The sequence below is a fragment of the Bombus terrestris genome, chromosome 11 (assembly GCF_910591885.1).
Source record: "Bombus terrestris chromosome 11, iyBomTerr1.2, whole genome shotgun sequence".
Lineage (NCBI taxonomy): Eukaryota > Metazoa > Arthropoda > Insecta > Hymenoptera > Apidae > Bombus > Bombus terrestris.
This window is the reverse complement of record NC_063279.1, coordinates 2,544,494-2,568,064: the sequence shown is the minus strand read 5'-3', so window position 1 is coordinate 2,568,064 and position 23,571 is coordinate 2,544,494. Positions and strand designations below refer to the sequence as shown.

Below are 23,571 nucleotides of genomic sequence, written 5' to 3'. Positions count from 1 at the left end.
TTTATATTAAAACTTAAAATGTTAAAACTTTGATCATTAACTATTAACGGGTATTATTTAAATCATAATTTTTATTCAAATTCGATAACTCTGTTTTCGATGTATTATTCAAATCTTTTATTGTGTAAAATTTCAACTTTTTTTCTTAATTACATATTATATCATACTATATAAATTAATATATTATATGATACATTAATTTAAATTGTAATACAAAATACACATATAATAAATATTTTTGTTATATACATTTTGTATTGTAAATATATATGATTTATATTATATAGTGCATTTTCTCGAAAATTACTCGTGGTTCAAGTACGGTTTTATATACGAAGTGTAAAAACGAAGAAAATCATGAAGTAGAACATTGAAGAAAAAATTAATCCCGGGCTTCTAAAACCACAAGATATATTCATATAACACTAAGGACAGATCGGTTAGATTTCATTTAGAAAGTGATAGGGCTAAGAAAGTAATATTTCCAGTTGCGCACTTGTCAACCTTGTTTGCGGTGACCGCGTCGTTATGGCGGTATAACGAATTTTTGCAGGTTACAAGCTAACAGGTGTAAGCTAAAGAACAGGATGGTCGTTCATACGTTCATTTGCTCAAATTAATTATTGTTGATTGAATATTGTGGTTATTAATATCAATCCACAATTTTAAGTAAATTCCAAGGTATCGATGTCACCGACACACAGTGCATTCTAGTTTTCTATGTGATATCGAATTTTATAACTTGACAGAATGATTGTCAAGAGGATATTACAGCTAGGATTTCTAGTAACAGTGTTTGTAAACATGCATAGTTCAGCCGATGAAAGTACGAGCGTAAATGCAAAATGTCAATTTGGAAAGACCCTACGGAAGCAAGTAAACGCGGAACCGCTTAATGGTACCTGTTTACGAGATATTGTAGTTCGACTGTCGAACGAGTTTCGTTCTATTACTGATGCCGAACTCGGTTTGAAGCCGTTCCAAAGAATGCTCGATGAAATGGAGTTCATGAATGTCTCGAATAGCTTGAACATGAGACTGAGCTTATTAGTGGATAAATTAAACAACAAACTATTATCCTATGCAAAGCTTGTGAAGCAGAGCTATAATATTATAGAACCTATTTTGGCAAAGAACGAAAATCAGTTTGATTATTTTGAATCTATGAATGGACTAGAATTGTTATCAAATGGATTGGCAGATTTTTGCTCACAAATTGCACAAAGTATGTAAGATAAGTTCATTTAGAATTTATAAATTCCAATCTAATGTGATTTTATGTATTTTAGAATTGGCACTTCATTTAAAAAATCAAGAATGGAAAAACTTACATTTGTTGCCTTTTATGTATCCGGTCACCATGTGTGGTCCATCTAGTGCAGGACATAATATTGGGCCTCTTTTGTTGTCTCAGTATTGTCCAAAAAAAAATGTGCTGTTATTGCTTGAGCATGCTGTGTTTATGTCTGAAGGAGATCTTACTCTAGCTCAAATAACTGCAGAGACAATAATTGACATGTTATCTCACACAGATTATGTTAATGTTATTGGCCTTTCTACTAATACTTCCATTCATTGCAAAGATGGTTTATTAAAAGCTACAGATGTTAATAAGTTTCAATTAGCACGTTATATTCATAGTTTAACAAGAATAGGTACAATTATCTTTTTATCTGTCATATTTCCTATTTATCATTATTTATAGAAATTTTTTGTCCCAATTTTAGAAACAAATGACACAATTGAATTTGATCTTAATAAGTTATTACAGAATGTAAAGGGTGAAATAGTGTTTATACATTTGACTAATACACTTAAGCCCACTTCACACATAAAAAAGATAAGAAACATGATTTCTGCAGAGAAAGTAAGTGGCTATATAAGAACAATATTAATTCTTTCAGGTGAGTTTAATTATGTAATTACGTGCATGAGTTGTTTGTAATATATTATTAACGTAATCATTTTTTTACAGATCAAGAATCACATTCAAACACTAAGGATTACAATGATAGCATTCTAACTCTTCCAACACAAAATATACTCGGTTTTGAAGTATCAAAGCTGTTTTCTGATTTAAAATGTTCTGAGGAACATAAGAAAGATTATTATTTATCTGATCCATACTTTGATTTATATAGTAAAACAATGACATTGTCTATTGGGCACATTACAAATAAAGCACTAATATCTTTAGATATTAAATTACGAAATTTCCTTGATGATATAACATATTTTAATGCTGGTATGCATGCATATGCTATACTGTTTGATAATAAGGGTATAGTTTGGATTCACAAAGATTTCCCACGAATGGAAACGATGCTAGATCAACCCCTCAAAGTTAATTTACATCACATAGAAAATATTAGTTCTGAAACTGTAAGAACAATGATTGAAGAATACGAGGGTGTTATAAACGTGAAAACACAATTAGGGAAAAAGGTACATCGGCATATATAAATATACGTAAAACTCATATTGATTTAGTTTTTACATTTCAGAAGTGGTATCGGTGGAAGCATTTGACGTACATGGATTTAATAGTATGCTTAGTATCGGCAACTAATGAAAGCGTATTACCTGTCGCAAAATTAGTACCAACATTGTCAATGAATATTTTGCATCATCGTCTGGATCTTTTAATGCATAGTATCGCCGATGAAAGCATTCTATGTACTTATCACAACAAGCTTTTGTCCTTGTGTGAGTTAATGAATTTTAATAATTTGAAGAAATAAAAAACTTATCTAACATTTGTATAGAAGAATATATGTATTTATGATTTAGCAACAGGAGTGGTCTATCTTTCTCCATGGTGTTTCCAGTCCCCAATAGAGCAACTTAAATTATTAGAAACTGGAACCGTTGTAACAATGCAGAGTTACATGGCATATCTAAAGGACTTAACAGGATTACTAGCTAATCCTGGTTTATATCAATCTGTCAGACCAGATGTAGCTATGTTGACTCAAATGTTGGGATACTTTAAAGGCAGGCATATAGAAAGCGCTTTAAATAAATTTATAATAAGAAGGTACATTTTATACTATTATATAGAACGAGATTTTAAAAGAATTAGGATTTTTATTTAATTTTGTTATAGATATATCGTTGGAGTCGTAAGTGGCGTATTAGAGATATATCCAGGAATTATGCTCGATTCTGGTTTTGATCCTAAGAGAAGAATGTGGTATGGAAAAGCACTGGAGCATTCTGGAAAATTAGTTTTCACACCTCCATATTTGGGTGTTGGTAGTTCTGGATATGTTGTTACTCTAAGTCACACAGTTCATCGTAATTCGGAATCAACTACAAAGGATGATGCTATTGCAGTTGTATCTATGGATGTATCATTAGGCTTTATTTCAAGACTTCTGAAAGAAATGTTCCCATTTTGTAATAATTCGACGGTGAAATGTTTCCTAATGGACGATAAAGGATATTTAGTCTCACATCCAGCATTATTAGAACCAACTGGTAAAATCGAGCAGCAACATTTGACTCACAAGGAATTATTGGTTGCAAATGACATATTAAATCACGAGCTTTTCGTTAAAAAAAAAGCTTGTGCAAATTACTTAGATGGTACTGTACAAAGGTATTACCAGTTTAATACTTCACTCGATGAGGTTCTTACAAACATAGTACACGGCGAACATTGCGTCAAATACCAAGTAGCAGCTGTACCAGGAACTAATGTATTTTTAGGAGTAGTTAATGTGACTTGTAATTTATTAAGAGCATTTTGCCCATGCAGTACTATGGATCACTCATGTTTAAACTGCAAAAGAATGGAACAAACCGAATGCGAATGTCCTTGTGAATGCGCATTATATTACTCTAATTGTGCGGAGTATACTATAAATGAAATGAACCTCGAATCCTGTCCGGTACCATACGAACAAGGAGGGAATTCGCAGATGTCCTGGATACAATCTACGAATTTGAAAACGTGTCCGTCCATTGACTGTAAGATATTCAAAGGAGAAAATGAGTGTCTCGGAATTGTAGGTTGCCAATGGTGTCATATAGACAATGATGGAGAAACGCCATTGCAAGCACCATTTTGTAGCGATATGTCCGTATGTTTTAGAGGTATTCTTGGACTTTTTATGCCACTTAGTGATGGCACGTACAGTAAGTACTGTATTTTTAATATATAATTTTGCATATTTTTTTCTCTTACAAAATATAATTCCTTTCAGATTCTCAGTCAACAGAAGAAATTGCAGCACGCGACTGGCCATCAGTTGGGTCTGTAGCTGGTGGAATACTAGCATTTCTTTTGATACTAGGGATATTGTTATTTTGTTATAGACTTCGATCTGTTCAGTCTGGTGTAGAACATCAGTGTTTACATATACATACATCACCCGATATGCTGCGTATGACGCATTTAGAGGGTGATGCAGAACCTATGGAGTTAGAGCAAACAAAAAACAATTTAGATTCCCTGATAAGGGATGGTATAGCGCCCATTTCGCCATATAAGGTTTCCACAAATTATAGAAAACCACCCGGTGGTGATAGTGATCATGGATATAGTACAATGACACCTCACGACGATTCTGAACAACAAACATTTGCTGAACCGCTATTAGTAGTTGGTAGTAATACTGAACCCGATCTGAAAAGACAGTCCACTTGTCTTCCCTCTCCAACAACAAATTTAGGGTCCCCTTATCATGTTTTAGCGCCAGTCACGGTTCATTGCAATATGGAAGCAAATTTTTGTTAACATCTATAACAAACAATAACCTGGAAATTTTTATTCAGGTATTGTTCCTTGAAAACAGTAAAACTTCGTTTGATTGAAATCAATGTTATAAAACATAATGTAAAAAACACACCTCAACCCTTATATCTCCAACTGACAAATGCAAGCCAGCATTCTACTCCAAAGGAGTAATAAGGGTTAATTTTGAAAAGAGTTTATGATTTTTTATAAGTTCTTTTTATAAATATTAGGATTATACAAGTTATATAGTGATATATAGACGTGCATGTCTATTAGTATTATTTTCAATTAGTAATAATATTATTTCATTCGGATAAATCATACTTAATTCAATAATGAAATCGTATATGATTATTGGCTGTTATCACAACTAGCAATGATACTGTTTTTTTTTGTTTTTATAGTTAAGAATAATGCAGCAAATGTAAATGTGTTCGAATATTACTTAAAATAATCATATATTTTTTATATAAATCGGAAACGAACTATGTAACTGAGGTGTCTTGATCTATCAAAATTGATACATATAGCAGATATATGTATATCTTAATGTAATAGCAAGATATCTTACTCCATAGTTCGTTTTCATTGTATACATTTTTTAGAAAACAACATCACAAATTAGCTATTTACATACTGTGTAATGTAAGCTACGTAGTTTAAGATTTTTAATAGAATTTATTGGTAGATATAAATTCGCGTAAGCATAAAATATATATACATTTTTATACATGATAGTACTTTTGGAAAAAGTGTACAGTGACCTTTTTAAGCATAATGAAACAAACTTTTATGGCTAAGAGCTAATCCCTTAGATATTTACATTTTATACGTATATACGTGACTGACTACTTATCACTTGATCTTGCCAATACACATAGTTTATTATAAACGCAGGTTTTACTATTTTTATAACTTGTAAATGTAGAACAATTAGTTTTTGAGTACTTTACATGTTGATCAGTATTTTAATTATTAAAGTATATAATTGCTGTTAAAAAATGTAATTTTATTATTATGATAAGTAAAAATACAAAAATTATCAAAACTGTTTGTTTATTCATTGTTTAAGTGTTTCAGTGACTCGTAAAAAATAAATCCTCGGTAATTTGATTACTTTAGATCTATTTAAATTATGAATTATATACCAAAAAAATCAACAGTATACACGCAATAGTTTTCATTATATGTTATACTAGAACTTATATAAAATATTTTTTCCATGTAATTGCTTTATAGTTAAGGTATAAAGTCTGGATTCTTCCTTAAAATTACGAAACCTTCCATGATGGGTGTTAAAGGTATATATTCTTCAGTTGCAAGTTCTGCTCTTTCACCATATGCTAGTAAAACAGGAGTTGTATGTGTTTGGAATCCTGTAATCGTTTTGGGTTTTCCCGCTTGACCCACAACGTCTACAGCAAGACCTACCCTTACTGGTACAGCTAAAGGATTTAACTTTTCATCAAATGTTACTAACATCCTCGGTTGCATTGCAACTGCTAGCGTGTACAACAAATAATGAGATCGACCTAGAATGACTGAAAACAAAAATAGAGTCATAGTTATTTAATACATCTTAAATAATTACAATATTTAAAAAAGATTGAAATACTTACTGTTTTTTACGTCAAGGAAACCAATTAAGGTAGCTAAAAGTCCAGCAAGTGCTACAGGACTTAATACTTGTCTATCACTGTGATATGGAGATAATGTCAAAGTTCCTTTACCAAGATGCGTCAAACCTTGTGCGATGCGTACCATGAATAAATTGTTAGGATCTTTCGCATGGAATTGAGCAAGCTGCCTTAACATTGCAGCCAATCTTGCGTTGTTTGTTCCAGCTCCGACCAAACCCATTGCGAAAATTGCATTATGCGCTACTTCCGGATCACTATCATGGGAGAATTTAGATAATGTATCGAGTATATTCAGTTTTGGATTGGAGACTGATATGAGTCCAAGTGCGAGTGGAACGGATCGCCTTATAACAGGCTCGCAATAACGCAATAAATGACCAAATGTTCTGTACGCCATCTCAGCACCAATTTCTTCTCCCATGGCAATTAAAGCAATGCCAAGCACAGCAATTGCTTGTCTTGAGCTGAGGTCCTTTGCTTTGTCCTCCTTTTTTTCTTCTTTCTTATCTTTATCTTTACGATCGCTCTTGTCTTCCTTTTCGTTGGATGGTTCGTAATGTTCAGAACAAATATGCAATAGATGTTGGATCTTCAAAACATTTCCGGTACCGGCGTATGCGCACACTTCTACTAAAGTCGTGGACATTGATTTGAAAGGTTCAGGTACTATTTCTAGGGCTGCTATTATAGCTTCTGCCGCTTCTTGTTTCCCTAAAAAGCATAATCCGAGGCCTAAAGGTAGAAATCGTGCGTACGTGTCTTTTAAATCTGCTTCTGACTTCTCCATGAGGGCGTGCATTATCGTTGTTGTAACGTAAGCATTGCAAGAACCTACTGCTACCATTCCTAGAGCAAGACCTGCCACGCCTATGACTTCCCAACTAGACTTGGGATCGCTAAGTACAGGAATTAAAAGACCATAAACAGCTTCCCGATTCGAACCCGCATATGCCAATCCAAGACCAACAATTGCGCCAATACGCATTGTGTTACTGCTGTGTAATACATAATCAGATAAAAGTGCTAATGCAGGATCGCATTCAATTCTTACGCGGCAGTTGACCAGACCGCAAGCTAATAGAGCACCAGATTTGATATAATCTTCAGAAGAATAAAGATACTTGTCTATCGGTGTCAAACCACCATCAACGTCCCATAATAGTACAAGACCAAGGGATGCTGTTGCACTGAGCATTCCATGTTCTTTATTCTTATACAACCATTTATTCCCATCTTCAACCAATAGTTTATCTTGACCAAAAGCTGCATTGACAAAACCATTAACGAAGCTTGCAGCAAGATTTTGTCTTGCTGAATCTACTTGACCACCCCCAAATGGAGATCTAGAATTTTCTAAATGTGACTTGTATACATCTTCTGGTGTTTTTGGCTCCATTATGTCTAATTCACGCGCAAGATTAAGGAAATGGTAATTCAACAAAGAATTGGACATGATTTCAACTAGATCATCATATTCTGGAGTAGATTCTGGAAGTTCCAAGAAAATTTGCTGTCTACCTAGCATAAATGCTAGTTGCTTTTGGACAGAACTAAAAACAATAGTATATATTAATACAATTTTTTTAAAAATATTTATTTTAATAGCATCTTAACTTACAGATCAGTGCAGTTTGTAAATATATCTTCAATAAGTGGTAAATCATTCAGCTGCATTGCCAGCCTAACAGCCTGAGGGTACTGGCCAAACTTTCTATATAATTTGGCAGCAGCATGAAGCAGAGTACTATTTTCTGGATCTGCTACATATGGTACACAGCTTGTTAAATATAAACAAACTCTTTGATATGCACTTTCGTCTACATATTGCTCCAATAGATCTAGCCTTTCAATTTCCATTAGCAGATCACAAGCTTCTGTTTCAGCATTATGGGCCATGTTATAAGGTACAATTTCATGTACCAGAGCTATTAGTTTTTTACTAATAGCTTCTGCATTGTCTGTTGGCTCATCCCATTCACCAGCTAATTCTCCTGATAGATGCCTAACATATTCATGTCCCCATTCTCCAATGGCTATAGCGGACCCAGTAAGTCTATACTTAAGACATTCTCTACCTTCACCCATAGTCATAGCAAGGACAGAAATGACGTCAGAACATAGTTCCTTACATTTTATGTCTGTTATCTTTTCATAAATAGATTTCATAGTATCATAATGAGGTCTCATAAATTTAAGAGGTTTTGGAACACTAGTCATTGATGTTGTGGATGCACGGATATGGTTACGTAGAGACTCTAAAGCTGGATAATATAAACTTGTATTAGGATCTTGCAAACGTTCAACAAGGTGAGTTAACTCTTCTTGCAAAAGTTTGTCCTCTTCAGACTAAAAAATATTAGAGTAAATAAATGTTATAATATTAAAGTTACATTTTTTTATATAGTGTGAATTTTATTTAAATTTATAATAAAATCAGATACGTTCTTTTTTACTTTTCGTATTTTCTACTGTTGAAAATGTTATTTTGAAATAATCCTGCAACAAAAACTACAACTCACCAATTCATTTTTATCTTCCTCTTTTCCGCTTCTGACTTCTTTGTTTGTTTTTGACTCCACTTTCACGCTTTCAGGCATTTTGTTTCAATTATCACTTAAAATGATTGCAAAATATAAAACTCAATCCACCCTTCGACCCTAATTGGAGCGTAGGTTAGAATAAATGTAGACCCTATTTGCGAGTCACCACTATTCATCATAGGTTAGAGATGTGATAGAATTATAACATCAACTTCTGCATTTCTGACGAAGGTTTCCAGATCCTCCACCAGATGGGCGTGCGGCTTCCACGACTGTACAGTGCACAATTAATACTGTGAATGTATAAGAAATATAGTAATCTATGTATCACTTTGTGTTTAAAGGTATATTTTGTGTAACGCTTCGCTTTGCGACTATCTGTGGATTGAATGTGGAAAATTGAAGAGTTAGTTATCCAATGATAATTTATAGTTACAGTATAATTGTGTAAAATATAATCGTGTTGAAATAAATCACGTTGTAAACGTTACGACTGATTAACACGATATATTCAATTTTTTGTAAAAAATGAGTCGCAGAAGAGTACATGAAGAGGAAGATGGATACGGTACGTTTTCGTTTTTCTTATTTAACCATTAAAAAATTTAAAATTGTACGTATTGAAAAAATTACTTTTTTATACTCATGAGGAAGTATTCTATTTTTATGCAAATTTTATAGAACGAGCGTATAAGAAACGTAGGAGGGTATCAGAGAATCAAGAGATTGAAGATCGACTTGAATCTCTCATCCTGAGAGTAGGAGAAAAATCTACATCATCCTTAGAAAGCAACCTTGAAGGTCTAGCTTCAGTATTAGAAGCTGATCTTGGACTATTTCGCAGCAAAATACTTAGGATTCTGACTGAATGTGCAATTAGGATGCCAGAGAAATGTACAATTTATACCACTCTTGTTGGGTTGTTGAATGCAAAGAACTTTAATTTTGGTGGTGAATTTGTTGACTACATGGTAAAGAACTTTAAAGACGCATTGAAAGCTTGTAAATGGGATGTAGCTAGATATTCATTAAGATTTCTAGCTGATTTAGTAAACTGTCATGTTTTATCTTGTGGATCATTAATGCAATTGTTTGACAATATGTTAGATGCTGCTAATGAAGATGGTGTACCTCAAGTAAGACGAGATTGGTATGTAAAATATATTCTATGTGATTTTGTGGATGAGTGTAACAAAATATATTAATTTATTATCATTTATTATAGGTATGTCTATGCTGTATTATCAACATTACCATGGGTAGGAAGAGAATTATATGAAAAGAAGGAACAAGAGCTAGACCATTTGATGGTTACAATAGAAATATTTTTAAATAAAAGAAGTAAAAAGCATCAAGCAGCATTAAGAGTATGGTCAAGTGATACACCTCACCCTCAGGAAGAATATTTAGATTGCTTATGGGCTCAAGTCAGAAAACTTAGGCAAGACAATTGGGCAGAAAAACATATTCCTAGACCATATCTTGCGTTTGACTCAATATTATGCGAAGCATTGCAACACAATTTACCTACTATAATGCCACCGCCGCATCATGAATCTTATTCCTATCCGCTACCAACAGTAGTTTTCCGCATGTTTGATTACACAGATTGCCCAGCTGAAGGACCATTATTACCTGGAAGCCATGCTATTGAACGATTTCTTATAGAGGAACATTTAAAACAAATTATCAACAACTATTTCTTTGAAAGAAAAGATTGGTACATATTTCCTATCTCTATCTAGTTCTTTTTTTTTTTTTTTTATATATTTCTGTTCTGTAATTAAATATTCGCATATAATGAATTACAGTGCAGCCCAACTATTGAACTTTCCATATAAAGCAAAAATACCATTGGATTATTGTATAGTGGAAGTAATATTTGGTGAATTGTTTAGACTACCAGCTCCAAAGCATTTAGAAATATGTTATGGGTCGATTTTAATTGAACTTTGCAAATTACAACCATCAACAATGCCACAGGTAAAATGATAAGCATCATTATATTATAAATTCAAATATTTATCAGTACTTTTGCTTTACGTTGATGTAGGTTTTGGCACAAGCAACGGAAATTTTATTCCGGCGCATAGACAGTATGGCCGCTACTGCTTTTGATCGTTTCGTATGGTGGTTCGCGTATCATTTAAGCAATTTTCAGTTTCGTTGGTCCTGGGAAGATTGGGATTCTTGTTTGCAACGCGATCCAGAACATCCTCGGCCAAAATTTATTCGAGAAGTACTTCTAAAAGCTTTACGGTATATATGTTAAATTAATCATGGAAACGTTTTAATGATATAAATAAGTTCACAAAAATAATATTTTATTTATAATTTATACTTAGATTATCATATTACCAAAGAATACGGGATATGATGCCAGGATCGTACGCTGACTTAATTCCAGCGCCTCCAGAGCCTATTTATAAATATACTTCAGAGGGTGCCAGTAAATACAAATTTTTTAATAATATTATTTATAGATAATAGATAAAAATCCTATCTAAAAAAAATTGTTCTATAGGTTCACTTCCCGGCACAGCAGCAGCTCATGAATTGGTCGTTTCTATAAGACGTAAATGTACTCCAGAAGAAGTTCTCAACGTATTAAATACGTTACCAGGTCCTAGAGAAAATGAAGAAACAAATAATTTCAATCCTTTAAAAATTGATGTTTTTGTACAAACATTATTGAATTTAGGTTCAAAAAGTTTTAGTCACAGTTTCGCGGCAATAGGAAAATTTCATTATGTCTTTCAAGTAAGATTTTGAATAAAAAATATTTATAATCTGACAAAAATAATTACAGATGTAATAAGTTTGTATTTTCAGGTTCTTGCTGAAACTGAAGAAGCTCAAATATGCATTTTAAGAAATATGTATGCATTGTGGAAGAATCACTATCAAATGATGGTAGTCTTGACTGATAAATTTTTGAAAACTGGTATTATTGAATGTAGTGCAATAGCAAATTGGATATTTTCTAAAGAAATGGTGTCAGAATTTACCAAGTATGTATAATTTTATAAACAATACTGTTTCAAAACATTAAACAAAATTTATATTTACCATATCGTCTTTATAGATTATATATTTGGGAAATTCTTCATTTAACAATCCGAAAGAAAAACAAACATGTAACAAAGTTAAGCACAGAATTAGCGGAAGCTCGCGAGAAGTTGAGAAGAGCAGAAAGTAGGTCAGGTTCATCGTCAGAAGATGAAGATAATAATAAAGACAGGAATAGGGAAAAACCTTCAGAAGATGTTGTAGAAAGAATGGAGGAAAAGCTGGAAACAGCTCAAGCAGATCAGAAAAATTTGTTCCTTATCATTTTCCAGGTACATATAATTATCTTATTATTACTATTATAGAAATAAAAAAAATATTCACTAATATCTTTTTTCAGCGTTTTATAATGATTCTATCGGAACATTTAGGACGCTGTGATACTGACGGTATAGATTATAATACTCACTGGTACAAATGGACCATAGGCAGACTGCAGCAAGTGTTCCTAACCGTAAGCTTTTTATCAAATGATAAAAATAAAATGTATTCTTTTGTTTGCACATAATGTTAATTGTTTTTTCTCTTATTAACAGCATCATGAGCAGGTTCAAAAGTATTCGTCGACATTAGAAACTTTACTTTTTACACCAGATCTGGATCCGCATATCTTGGATGTTTTCCATCAGTTCGTTTCTCTACGAGCATGAAGGTCATTTTCTACAGTAATCGTTATGTTAAATGTATTTTATGTTATCAAAAAGTTAGGAGTCTAATTTCCAACTTTTGAATATTTTATATAATCATTGTTAGACACATTGTGATTTTTCATAACGCAATTAGCAAATTAGAACTAAAAAGAGGAAATTTTTATATTTCAATATATTCTGTGACAAATTATTTGATTTTCAGGACAGCATAATATCATGTAATATATAATATAACATTATGTGTAAATGCTGAATGCGTTATTACGCGTGATGTAAATATATTTATCCAGCTTTAAGCGTATTTCTTTTCAACAAGGCATTGCAGTATAAATGATAGAATTCATTATTTCATTATACGTGATAGTATGTATTGTAAATAAAAATACAAAGAACAAAATATATTATACTGATAGTTTCTATTAAATAACTAAGATATATTCATTTTTCATTTAAGTTTATATAGTCGATAATAACATAGTAAAGTAACTCATTGTGGTTTGAATAATCTGAAAATATAAATAATAATAAAATTACGTATACTTTTACGATTATCTAAAGAGTTACAATAAGAAATTTTTACCGCGAGAAACGTTTCCATTGACATGACCGCTATTTTGAAAGCTGTTATTTTGCTGAATATCATTGTCCTTGCGATTAAAAACATATATAAATTATGAAACTTTTTAGGAAGCATATACCACACTATCTCACATCTAAAGTAATTGGTTATCAATTAACCGTTGGAATGTAAAAGTTGAAAAACATCAAAGAAATATAAAATATTCTTACGTCGCGACATACACTTCTTCACTATGATTTAATAATCTTTGTCCAGGAAGGCAAAGAATGAATATATGTATAACTTGTACCAATGCAAGTGATCCAAATCGCGTTATTTCGTCCGTATTACCTAAATTCAAGACAATCTAAAAATAGCAAATCATTTCGCTATTATTTCTTATTATATAGAATTAAGGAAGAATTTTCTAATTTACAACAGCGTACTGGCGATATTTCTATTGATATATTTGTAAAAAATTTTATATGAATCGAAAGTACATTTAAAATACTAACGAATCCAATCTCCTCCATTATTGATTACAGTTTGACAATGTTTCAGCATACTTTCTATTAATTCTTCGGTGTACGGTACAGGCAATGACTTCCATATTTTTTGAACGCGATCTATTAAAGTGCTTAATTTCAAAATATGTTTTTCTTCCAATTTGTGTTTTATAATAGATCAAACATTTTATATGGAATTTGCGTCAAGTGACGAATGGACAGTCCAGCAAAATACCGCTTCAAATCGCTTAACATATACAGCATTCATTTCGAATAGCCCTATGCTTTTCAATAATACAAGCTATGATAAAATATTATAAGCCAAAGCGTAATAATCACTCCCTCATTAAATATCAATTTTCGTAGATATTGCCAGTACAGTCTTGTGGGATAGATTATAGTTGCATGTAAAAATACAATACTTACTCCAACTCCACCAATGCTAAGACAGATAATGTGAAAAAATATCTGAGTTAATATAAATTTAGTAAACAATGATTCCAAGAGATTTGAGTATCTACAAAAACAAAAAAGAAAAAAAAGAAATGGATTAATTTCTCGCACAAACGAAATAAGCAATGACTGTACATTAACAATAAACTATCGACCTTATTGCATTTTTATGTTCTTTTATACAAAGTAATAGTTTTCTAAAAATCTTCTCCTTTTCTTCCTGTGATAATTCGACATTTTTATACTTTTCGAGTAAATGACGATCCTTTAGGTTTATCAAGCTACTTGTATCCAAAATGTGCATAGTTCTTAATTGATAGCTGTAAACAAATTTTTGAGATCAAATATCGCGGAATATTTGAATCGATAGAGATGAATTTTACCTCACAATTGCAAACAAAGCACAGGCATGTTGGACGTATAACATGTAAGCGCTATACGTAGTAAAAATTACTACACCTATTATGAATACTGTTATACATATACATATGAACACATAATAAAAATATTGTTGTGTATCCACGCCATAATCGGCTATGACTGGTAAACTTATCTCTTTGGAATGATTCGAAGGTACAATGAGATCAGTTACTAGTGATATGGTTGATATCATTAAGAAAGCCAAAACTGTTGAACAAATGTACGCTAAAATAGAAAATGCCTTTAAAGTCGATGAAAACAATTTCTCTTCATTTTGAACTAATGCACTTACTGAGATAACATAATACAACTTTGTTTCCTTGCGCGGTATAAAATTGAAGAATCTTATTTTCTGGCCGATTCATGTAATAATTATGATCATTTTTAATGAACAGGAGTACATCTTTGACCTGTAATAAAAGAAAACAAGAAAAGATCATTTAATAAAAATCAAGAAGAGTTTATTCTAGAATGCAGAAATTTCTCTGCAAATATATTTTTGAAAGTTAACTGCAACGAAAAACACGTTGCTTTAATCTTGAGAATATTATTCCTTAATAAAGATTGAGATAGAATTAAATTAATTAACCGTTTTCAATTCTGAATATTCGTAGAGCAAACGAGGCAAGAGACGGTACCTTCTCCTTGTTAAAAATTAGGTTCAAATGCGACGACAAGCAGAAAGAGATCGTCATCAACGGTGGTATGCATTCGATTCTACTATTCTTGTTGACATTCCACTCATTGGATAATCCTCTACTCTAGAACAAAAACAAAAAAATAAGAAATGAAATATTGAATCACAAAAGCAAATAAATAAAAGCTTATTCAAGATACTGGTGCTTGAGAAAAGTACAAAAATCTATTCCATGCCAAATTATCACATTCTACTATAACAATTAAAATTTTCACTGATACATAAATAATTCATTATGCGCACGGAATTATTCGTTTAATTTGTTGCCAATCGATCATACGAGATTCAGACATTTTTCGTGATCGTTCATTCAATGAAGTACTCTGCACATACTTCGAGAGGGACAATTAAATAATTTCTATATCACATTTTTTATTTGTAATTATAATTGTAGGATATCTTATAATATAAAAAAGAAAGAGAATACGTGGAAAAGATGTTATATGCTTTAAAAATGTCGACGCATAAGAATAAAACTAGTTTACACATCACACTGGCAATTTTGTCTACTGCACATCGAACACATCGAAGAAGTTCTCCGCGCAAAGGGTTTATTAAAACTTGCTATAAAATGAAAATCGTTCTAATACGGAGAATCAATTTTCTATAGTCTACTTTTATCAGAACGTTTAGTAACAGTCGACCGTTTCGCTTATTAGATAGAGCGTTCTGTGTAAAATGATAAAAGGAAAAGAAGAAGTACTAATATTCTTTAATTAGCTATCATTCTACGAATCTATCATTTTAACATTAAAGGAATAAAACCTCGAGGGGAAGCTTTTAAAGAACGTAAAAATCTCGTCTTTTTTTATTTAACGAATGTACGAAGACGGACGTTGTGACTGTTTAAATAATTGACTAACTTGTTAATAATTTAACAAGCAAATCTTCGTCGATTTTCCTTGTGTTTCGTTCGACTTTTTATTACTCGTCATCGTCACGGTATATTATACTATGTCTTCGTCTCTTAGCTTCAATAATGAGTCGAAGAAATGAAAGAAACGCGACGATAATCGGCATGAATTTCTTCGAGCAGCCTGGCTTTCGATTGAGCAAGCGTTTTTTATCCATCATCGGAGTATGGCCGTTTCAGAGTACTCTATCGAAAATGTTAACGCAAGGCATCGTTTACTCATTCTGCGTCTCTCTCTTCATAGCCGAGGTAATCCTAAAGATACGAATTATGTATAAATAAATTGATGTTACTAGAACAAAAGCCTAGAATGATGCTTTGCTCAAATGATAGGATGAAATTGTAAAAAGAACAATAGCACGAAATTCGTGTTTAAAAAGATATTTAGTGGTAATAATACACGATAGGATATTATGTAAGATTGTGTTGCATTTTTATCAATGATTCAAGAAATTCACTATATTCCATGCCAAATCATTGTAAATCATATCTACTTACATATCTACGTACGTGTGAATTTGCACTATACGTTTATGATAGCAAAAATCCATTGTTAATATAATATTTAGTACTGGATCGAACCAGTATATAAAAATTGCCGGAATTATACGATAAATTTAATGCTTTTCTAACTATGCAGTGTTAATCCAATTTATAATTTAATTATCTAAACGTACCGACGAATCTAATTCTTTATCTTATAACTGTAAACAAGAGAGTCATGTTACTGCGAGAATACTATGTAAGGCGATGACGATAATCATAACGAACGCCGGTAACGTCTATACATTTTTATAAGTTTCACTACAGCTGAAATTTTAAAAGTTAGATCTTGGTATAATTACATGCCTTAACATGCTTCGATAAATCCGAAGGGGGAAAAGTAATAGACGCAAAATTCATTAAAGATGGATGAGGAATATCAAACGATATTGGTATCACAGAATGATGAATTGATGGAAATACATTTTCTTCCAATAATCTAGAAATCCATAATTAAGCAGGTCTTGCATAATGGTAATTCACCATTCCCAAAATTTATGGGAATTCTGCTGTTTTGTAAAGGATACAATTATTCGGAGATGGTTAACTTCAGTAACACTTCGATACTGATAGCATCGAAGTAAGTACAATAACAATTATTGTTTTTTAAATTGTCGAGGATAGAACAGTGAAGTACGATGAGATTGTCTGTGTGTCCTGTTAAAAGAAAAGAAATTACTGCAATTGTCGATACATAATCGATGAAGAGAAGTATGTAAGTATTTAATTATATCATTTTTAACTAATTGATAAGATTTTACAGTATTTGCACTCAGTTAACATGCGTACATTGTATATCATGGTGTCATAATCTATTCCGCACGATTCTATCAATTTACTTATCTGAGAACATGGGATAACTTATATTTTAAAAGATATCGCTTAATCAGAGTGAGTAAGTACCAGTATGTTACAAAAAATATTAAACAAAAATTATATTTCGCATATAATGTCGAGCAGATCTCCCCTTGTTTAAAGACAACTGTTTGATGATCGGTGTTGCATTAATTTTAGAAAAGAAGTTGTTAAAATGATAAATAAGACATTCGTGATAGTCGAACTATACGGCATGACACTTGTAAGGCTAAATCCTATTCTTGCACAAAATCTTTTTCACAAAATCTCAGGTTCAACTTTAAACACAACTGCAAATAGATTTTAAGCCTTAATTAATGGTATTCATGGATCATTTAATAGAGCATTCTGTTGCTTCGAACTCAGACAATTGACGATAATGTAAAATTATTATAATTATTTACCATTCCGTATATCAATCAAAGTAGTTTGTATAGTTTTCTGCAAAATTGTTTATTTCTGTCCGACGAATAACTCGATAGGATACAGGAAGTCATTTATGAAGAACGTGAATCTGAACGTGAATTTCCTTAAACAATTTCATTTTATTAATTGATACTCAACAACAACATCAAAAAATAAAAAAGATCGGTAAGTAACAAGGAACTAAATCGTCGCTTTATCGGAAGAGTGATACAAATAGAAAAGGTATATTTTTCAAGAAATCGGTTTTATTACTTTTTCAGCAAGTCAAAAGTAACGTCTTTTTAGTTGTGTCATTCTTCTGGCACTAGTTTCTGCTAGCGCCGATTAAATGTGTATAACATGTATATACATGTCTATAATGTATAGTGATGTCTCTAGAATGTTTTAAATCGTTTTGAATATATACATGTGGCGAAAAATTCGGACCACTTCGAACATGATTTGATACTTCAAACTTTTGATAAGTCTTGTTGTGAATTTTTACAATATTGAAAAATTTCAAATCGCTCAAAAATTAAAATTCAAATATCTGTCACTAATGATACGCATTCTACACATGTAATATAATAAAAAGTTAACGATTCTTAATTCGTTTGAAATTGGCGCCATGTTAGTTATATAGACGTAGATTATAGTAAGAAACAAGGGAATTTTTTTCCTAGATTGGTGGCTATAACGCCTTCCACTCGTATATCTTTCGGTCGTGTCGTGATCGGTGTCGTGATTGTTCGATGAGTATAGTCTGGTATAGTTTATGCGAGGTACTTACGAATAATCGGTGCGTCTAGCGATTATCGGGGAGAAAAAATATCGGTGTCTCGTTTATCGTCAAATATTTATTCATAGAATTTTTCTTAGTTAGGGTGATTTTATCCCGATAATATTGGTCCGTGAATCCGTGTGTGCCGTAATCATGAATAAGAGGATCATCAGCGCGATGCTATTCGAATATCATGAACATAGTAACAGTGTAATCTAGAAATGGAAAATTAAATTAAGGCATAACAGTGGACAAATGATTTTTATACTTCGTTAGTTTTTGTGCAAACGATCGGTTGACTGTTGTTGCGTGTCTCGAACGTGCGGCGATAATCGTTTCTGAACGCAGAGCTCAGCATGGTGATACGGTAAATAGACCATCGTTTCTGAATGCCTAGGTTAATTAAAGTTGTTTGTACATTGTGATTCCCTTACGATCCATTCGTGCTCGATATTATTCCCTTTCTTTTTCTATGTTCCAAATCGGTAGATTTTTTCCCAAAGTTTTTAGTTCGCCGTTCGATCAAATAAATATTTACCTACATATATATAATTATTATTATTTTTAAATGTAACTTATAGAATGCCATCCAAATAATATTTTTCCATAGGTTACAATGTTAAACATGATGTAAACTTAAAATGAAACTTTCTTTGTTTATTATCAATTTATGTGCCATAGATGATTGTATATAAGACGTTTATATCGTGAAAACAATGGATAAAAATAAATTGGCAGACATATTCTTCGTTTAATGAAAACATTTTATTTAAAATGACGATTGAATATACAATAAATATTTTTATATTTTACAAAAAGCGTTTTATTATTTTCTCCAAGGAAAAATATACACAAGTGTGTGTGATGGAAAATGATGGTATTAAGGACGCCTTAGCATTTATATAATGGTTGTGATACTATGTTTATGATTTATATAAAATCAAATTAGAAATACTTAAAATAAGCACAAAAATGTAAATACATTATTGAATGTTTGTATATTTCTATAGTGATATGAAATAAATTAGAAGTATTTAGATTTAAGATTTAATGACATAGAAATTAAATAACTGCAATTAATATTACTTTAAAAAAAGGATATTTAATTTATTTAAATGAGAAGCATGTATCATTTAAATAAATGTTATTTAAATAAGTATGCATGCATCAATTCTCAGTCATAGTAATGTTTAATGTAATATATGTACTTGTTTATATCAATGCAATTGATGGGTGCAATATTTTGATAAAAATGAATATATAGATAAGATAAAAGAATCAACTCTTTGACCAATACAATCAGATGAAATCAAGAATAGCTATATCAATTAAACAATCTCATATTGGTAATATATTTTCCTCAGAAGTTATAATGTATTTTTTATTTCTTTCTTGTAATATCTGCTGTTCTAATTTAAATAAATATGTTGTAAGCAAATTTTATCACAAGGATATATCTTTTATGAACAAATCTATCTTAGAAAATATCTTGGCTATACTGTATGACATATCATGTATAGGAACAGACAGTTTTTCCTACAAAGCAATATCAATGTATAATGTTACAGTTATGTGTAATTAATAAAATAATAAATCAATGTTTGCATAATATAACATAATATAATATAATATTCCAATATACCAATTTATTATACCAGGATAACAAATCCTTTCTTAGTTTTCTATTATTACTGAATTTTTTATCTTCTCTTAATCAAAGAAGTAACTAGATTGGTTGAAACTTTTATTAAATCTAGGAGAATGCTAAACTATACAATAGTACAGCAATTATTATTACACTGAATGTTTCTTATTGCAGATTATAATTACCAATTCACAGCATCCCATGTTGCACTTGCTCATGTTTGCTCAACTTTGCAAAGATACTTAAGACTGTCTGTCCTTATGAGTATCTTTTGAAGTACAGTGGAAGTAGTAATCTGTTAATTTTACTCAAAGGAGGATGCCAGTAACTAAACGTATTCCATGCCCTTCGCGGTAAGTAAGTGGTTTACGTATTACATACTGTAGGACAACAGAGATCTACAAATAGGTGACTTATATTCTATCTTTATATTAATTTTCAAATCTTTCTTTTTGTAATTCAAATTATGTAATCCTTCTTAGGAAGGTTTTCCCCTTGCGATTTTTAAAATGAATTACAAAATACTGTTATTTCTATCATTTTAAAAATAACAGGTTTATTTTCTGAATTTTAGCACTTATGTTACTGACATCCACCTTAAAGCTATAAACTACTTATAATGTGTTAAAATATATGGAGCAATTAATTTAGTTGTCCATTTTTATACATAATGACTGTATATTTTCTAGCACAAAAAGTATAAGTAAATAAAAACAGAACTAGATACTTCCACACCATAAAAATGTTTTGAGCCTATGAAAATATTTGTAAAAACATCTATATTTAATACTAGGCTTAAGAATATCAACGGTGATACAATGTGTAAGGAACATAGACATTATATCGCATTATACAATATTGTAAGAAAGAAAAAAGGCAAAGGTGGCAGAAATCATTCATTCTTTCCTCAAATATTTCTCAATCTTAAAATAAAATTATTACTTATAGTGTTATATCAATAACTATCATAAAAATAATGTCAGTTATTAGTTTTGCTATTAATTATTACATTACATTTATTTCAGATCTGACGGTGGTAGCAGTGAAAGTCCATTACTTGTGGAAGAAGGAGAGACAGTTGGTGCACCTCACAGTCCACGCAGCAAACATAATCACAATCATACACATGCTAATCCTCATAGGTCCCACAGTTACCGCCATGAAAAACCAAAACAGCTAATAAAATATGGAGAATTAGTTATTCTTGGGTAAGAAGCTAATTTTTGTCTCTTACATTTGAATGGAAATGTTAATGTACGAAAGCATAAGTTAATTAAATATTTTTTAGTTACAATGGATTCCTTCCACCAGGGGATAGAGGAAGGAGAAGAAGTAAGTTCGTTTTGTTTAAAAGACCTGTAGCAAATGGCGTGAAACGCAGTAAACATTACATCGTTAAAACACCTCATAGTTCGCAAGCTATTCTTAATACAAAACAACATTCGATATCGTATACTCTTTCTCGAACACAAGCCGTTATCGTGGAGTATACCGAAGATGAAGGAACTGATATGTTTCAGGTAAGTTTAATAGTGTTTAATTCTTTTAAATATTGGAATATTCTCATTTACATAAATGCATTTATAAATGTAGGTTGGACGTTCTTCCGAATCTCCTATCGACTTTGTTGTTATGGATACATGTGCAGGCGGTAGTGACAGTTCGAACGAAGGACGCGTTGCTCAAAGTACAATTAGCAGGTTTGCCTGTCGAATTCTCGCCGATCGATCGGATCCTAGAATCGCCAGAATATATGCTGCAGGTTTTGATAGTTCAAGAAATATCTTTTTAGGGGTAAGTTTCCTTTTATACCGTATACAAATACTTGTTTCGATGGAATTATAAGAAAACACAAAAATTGATTGTTTTAGGAAAAAGCAACAAAGTGGCAAGAAAATCGTGAGATTGATGGGCTCACAACAAATGGCGTTTTAATAATGCATCCGCGGGGTCAGTTTTGTGGCGGTGAAGCACAGTGTGGTTTTTGGAGAGAAGTCAGCGTAGGTGGGGGAGTTTTCTCGTTAAGGGAAAGTCGAAGTGCCCAACAAAAAGGAAATGTCGTAGAAGATGAGAACAATATTCTGCAAGATGGAACTTTGATCGACCTTTGCGGTGCCACGTTACTTTGGAGATCAGCGGAAGGTCTGGCAAAGTCGCCAGTAAGTGCAAATAATTTATAACCCTTATATTCGTATGAAGACTACAAATCGAAAATATAAAATATGTTTTACACAGACAAAACATAATTTAGAAGAACTAGTTGATGCTATAAATGCCGGAAGACCACAATGCCCTGTTGGTTTAAATACATTAGTTATACCACGTAAAGCAGCTGCAGATTCAGCACAACAACAACCATATGTTTATTTGAAATGTGGACATGTACAAGGTCTCCATGATTGGGGTCAAGAAAAAGACAAAGCCACTAGAAGGTGTCCAATGTGTCTAGTAGCCGGTTCAGTAGTTAAACTTTCTATGGGAATAGAACCTGCATTTTACGTGGATTGTGGCCCGCCTACTTATGCATTTAGGCCTTGTGGACACATGGCTACAGAAAAAACTGTCAAGTTAGTATTAAGTATACTACAGTACTTGTGGGTTTTCATTTGTTTAACGATATATATTTATAGTATGTAAAATTGTATCATGTTACAGATATTGGGAGAAAGTTGCAATTCCACATGGTACAAATGGTTATATTGCAATTTGTCCGTTTTGCGCAGTCCCTCTTGAAGGAACACCAGGATACGTAAAACTGATTTTCCAAGATAATGTAGATTGAGGTTCGTTTATTGTAAGATCGTGAGTATGTGTAGAAACTATTAACTTCTTATAAAATGCAAGGACTATTGAAATTAATAAAATGTAAATAATCTTAATACGAATATATATATATATATATATATATAATATATATATATATATTAACAAAGTTCTATCTTCTTCCCACAAACATAAATTTAAGCAAAACTTTTGTATGTACAAATAGCTCTGCAATACTTACTATGTACATGGCTCTTAAAATAAATATCCCTTCTTAAACAGTATTAATTATATATATTTTTTATATATCGTGAAATTTCTTAATTTAATAACGCAAATTTTTTAGTTTTTAAAAGTTTTAACGTCTTAATTTTGTAGCTACTGTTTTAAA

The 23,571-nt window shown here is 31.6% G+C and overlaps 5 protein-coding genes across 9 annotated transcripts; 3 read left to right on the top strand and 2 right to left on the bottom strand.

Annotated features, from left to right (window-relative positions):
• The first annotated feature begins 266 nt into the window (after positions 1–266).
• On the top strand, positions 267–5,473 carry LOC100650451 (VWFA and cache domain-containing protein 1). The gene is made up of 8 exons (XM_003398670.4): positions 267–1,225; positions 1,290–1,655; positions 1,728–1,904; positions 1,976–2,445; positions 2,505–2,706; positions 2,791–3,037; positions 3,107–4,140; positions 4,209–5,473. Exons 1-8 carry the CDS (start codon positions 751–753, stop codon positions 4,739–4,741), a joined length of 3,504 nt encoding a protein of 1,167 aa, XP_003398718.4. The 5' UTR covers positions 267–750; the 3' UTR covers positions 4,742–5,473.
• Positions 5,400–9,114, bottom strand: LOC100642815 (26S proteasome non-ATPase regulatory subunit 2). The gene is made up of 4 exons (XM_003398688.4): positions 8,901–9,114; positions 8,000–8,727; positions 6,361–7,931; positions 5,400–6,282 (listed from the first exon to the last, which is right to left on the bottom strand). Exons 1-4 carry the CDS (start codon positions 8,976–8,978, stop codon positions 5,981–5,983), a joined length of 2,679 nt encoding a protein of 892 aa, XP_003398736.3. The 5' UTR covers positions 8,979–9,114; the 3' UTR covers positions 5,400–5,980.
• Positions 9,115–9,246: 132 nt separating this feature from the next.
• Positions 9,247–13,041, top strand: LOC100651691 (nuclear cap-binding protein subunit 1). Its single transcript, XM_003398679.4, has 11 exons — positions 9,247–9,489; positions 9,603–10,071; positions 10,147–10,641; positions 10,733–10,904; positions 10,975–11,180; positions 11,267–11,370; positions 11,446–11,681; positions 11,754–11,932; positions 12,007–12,262; positions 12,331–12,444; positions 12,527–13,041. Exons 1-11 carry the CDS (start codon positions 9,450–9,452, stop codon positions 12,638–12,640), a joined length of 2,385 nt encoding a protein of 794 aa, XP_003398727.1. The 5' UTR covers positions 9,247–9,449; the 3' UTR covers positions 12,641–13,041.
• LOC100646153 (odorant receptor 13a) lies at positions 12,585–18,137 on the bottom strand. Of its 4 annotated transcripts, XM_012313185.3 has the most exons (11): positions 17,991–18,137; positions 16,687–17,876; positions 16,139–16,443; positions 15,217–15,339; positions 14,871–14,988; positions 14,542–14,803; positions 14,314–14,478; positions 14,132–14,222; positions 13,430–13,566; positions 13,221–13,353; positions 12,585–13,146 (listed from the first exon to the last, which is right to left on the bottom strand). In XM_012313185.3, exons 4-11 carry the CDS (start codon positions 15,271–15,273, stop codon positions 13,096–13,098), a joined length of 1,014 nt encoding a protein of 337 aa, XP_012168575.2. In that variant the 5' UTR covers positions 15,274–15,339; positions 16,139–16,443; positions 16,687–17,876; positions 17,991–18,137; the 3' UTR covers positions 12,585–13,095. The 4 variants fall into 4 exon arrangements, with proteins under 4 accessions (XP_012168575.2, XP_048266506.1, XP_048266507.1 ...); XM_048410549.1 differs by having other exon boundaries at positions 12,585–13,353; positions 17,991–18,135; XM_048410550.1 differs by lacking the exon at positions 16,139–16,443 and having other exon boundaries at positions 12,585–13,353; positions 17,991–18,135.
• A 561-nt stretch (positions 18,138–18,698) lies between these two features.
• LOC100648060 (protein pellino) lies at positions 18,699–23,464 on the top strand. 2 transcript variants are annotated; one of them, XM_012313190.3, is made up of 8 exons: positions 18,699–19,139; positions 20,592–20,770; positions 21,443–21,625; positions 21,706–21,937; positions 22,011–22,211; positions 22,289–22,576; positions 22,653–22,984; positions 23,073–23,464. In XM_012313190.3, exons 2-8 carry the CDS (start codon positions 20,736–20,738, stop codon positions 23,197–23,199), a joined length of 1,398 nt encoding a protein of 465 aa, XP_012168580.1. In that variant the 5' UTR covers positions 18,699–19,139; positions 20,592–20,735; the 3' UTR covers positions 23,200–23,464. The 2 variants fall into 2 exon arrangements, with proteins under 2 accessions (XP_012168580.1, XP_020721048.1); XM_020865389.2 differs by lacking the exon at positions 20,592–20,770 and having other exon boundaries at positions 18,700–19,139.
• Positions 23,465–23,571: the final 107 nt, after the last annotated feature.

What these genes read in the sequence shown, in the direction of transcription:
- LOC100646153 (XM_048410549.1), bottom strand. Translation starts at nt 15,273, where the DNA reads ATGACGATCTCTTTCTGCTTGTCGTCGCATTTGAACCTAATTTTTAAC. An exon ending in GAACATAAAAATGCAATAAG is followed by an intron (nt 14,223 to 14,313) that starts GTCGATAGTTTA and finishes TTGTTTTTGTAG; the next exon opens with ATACTCAAATCTCTTGGAAT. An exon ending in GAAGAAGTGTATGTCGCGAC is followed by an intron (nt 13,354 to 13,429) that starts GTAAGAATATTT and finishes CAATTACTTTAG; the next exon opens with ATGTGAGATAGTGTGGTATA.
- LOC100650451 (XM_003398670.4), top strand. Translation starts at nt 751, where the DNA reads ATGATTGTCAAGAGGATATTACAGCTAGGATTTCTAGTAACAGTGTTT. An exon ending in AAACACAATTAGGGAAAAAG is followed by an intron (nt 2,446 to 2,504) that starts GTACATCGGCAT and finishes TTTACATTTCAG; the next exon opens with AAGTGGTATCGGTGGAAGCA. An exon ending in CAACAAGCTTTTGTCCTTGT is followed by an intron (nt 2,707 to 2,790) that starts GTGAGTTAATGA and finishes TTTATGATTTAG; the next exon opens with CAACAGGAGTGGTCTATCTT.
- LOC100651691 (XM_003398679.4), top strand. Translation starts at nt 9,450, where the DNA reads ATGAGTCGCAGAAGAGTACATGAAGAGGAAGATGGATACG. An exon ending in CCTCAAGTAAGACGAGATTG is followed by an intron (nt 10,072 to 10,146) that starts GTATGTAAAATA and finishes CATTTATTATAG; the next exon opens with GTATGTCTATGCTGTATTAT. An exon ending in TTCTTTGAAAGAAAAGATTG is followed by an intron (nt 10,642 to 10,732) that starts GTACATATTTCC and finishes AATGAATTACAG; the next exon opens with TGCAGCCCAACTATTGAACT.
- LOC100648060 (XM_012313190.3), top strand. Translation starts at nt 20,736, where the DNA reads ATGCCAGTAACTAAACGTATTCCATGCCCTTCGCG. An exon ending in GGAGAATTAGTTATTCTTGG is followed by an intron (nt 21,626 to 21,705) that starts GTAAGAAGCTAA and finishes AATATTTTTTAG; the next exon opens with TTACAATGGATTCCTTCCAC. An exon ending in CAAGAAATATCTTTTTAGGG is followed by an intron (nt 22,212 to 22,288) that starts GTAAGTTTCCTT and finishes TGATTGTTTTAG; the next exon opens with GAAAAAGCAACAAAGTGGCA.
- LOC100642815 (XM_003398688.4), bottom strand. Translation starts at nt 8,978, where the DNA reads ATGCCTGAAAGCGTGAAAGTGGAGTCAAAAACAAACAAAGAAGTCAGA. An exon ending in AGGAAGATAAAAATGAATTG is followed by an intron (nt 8,728 to 8,900) that starts GTGAGTTGTAGT and finishes AATATTTTTTAG; the next exon opens with TCTGAAGAGGACAAACTTTT. An exon ending in TTTACAAACTGCACTGATCT is followed by an intron (nt 7,932 to 7,999) that starts GTAAGTTAAGAT and finishes TATTGTTTTTAG; the next exon opens with TTCTGTCCAAAAGCAACTAG.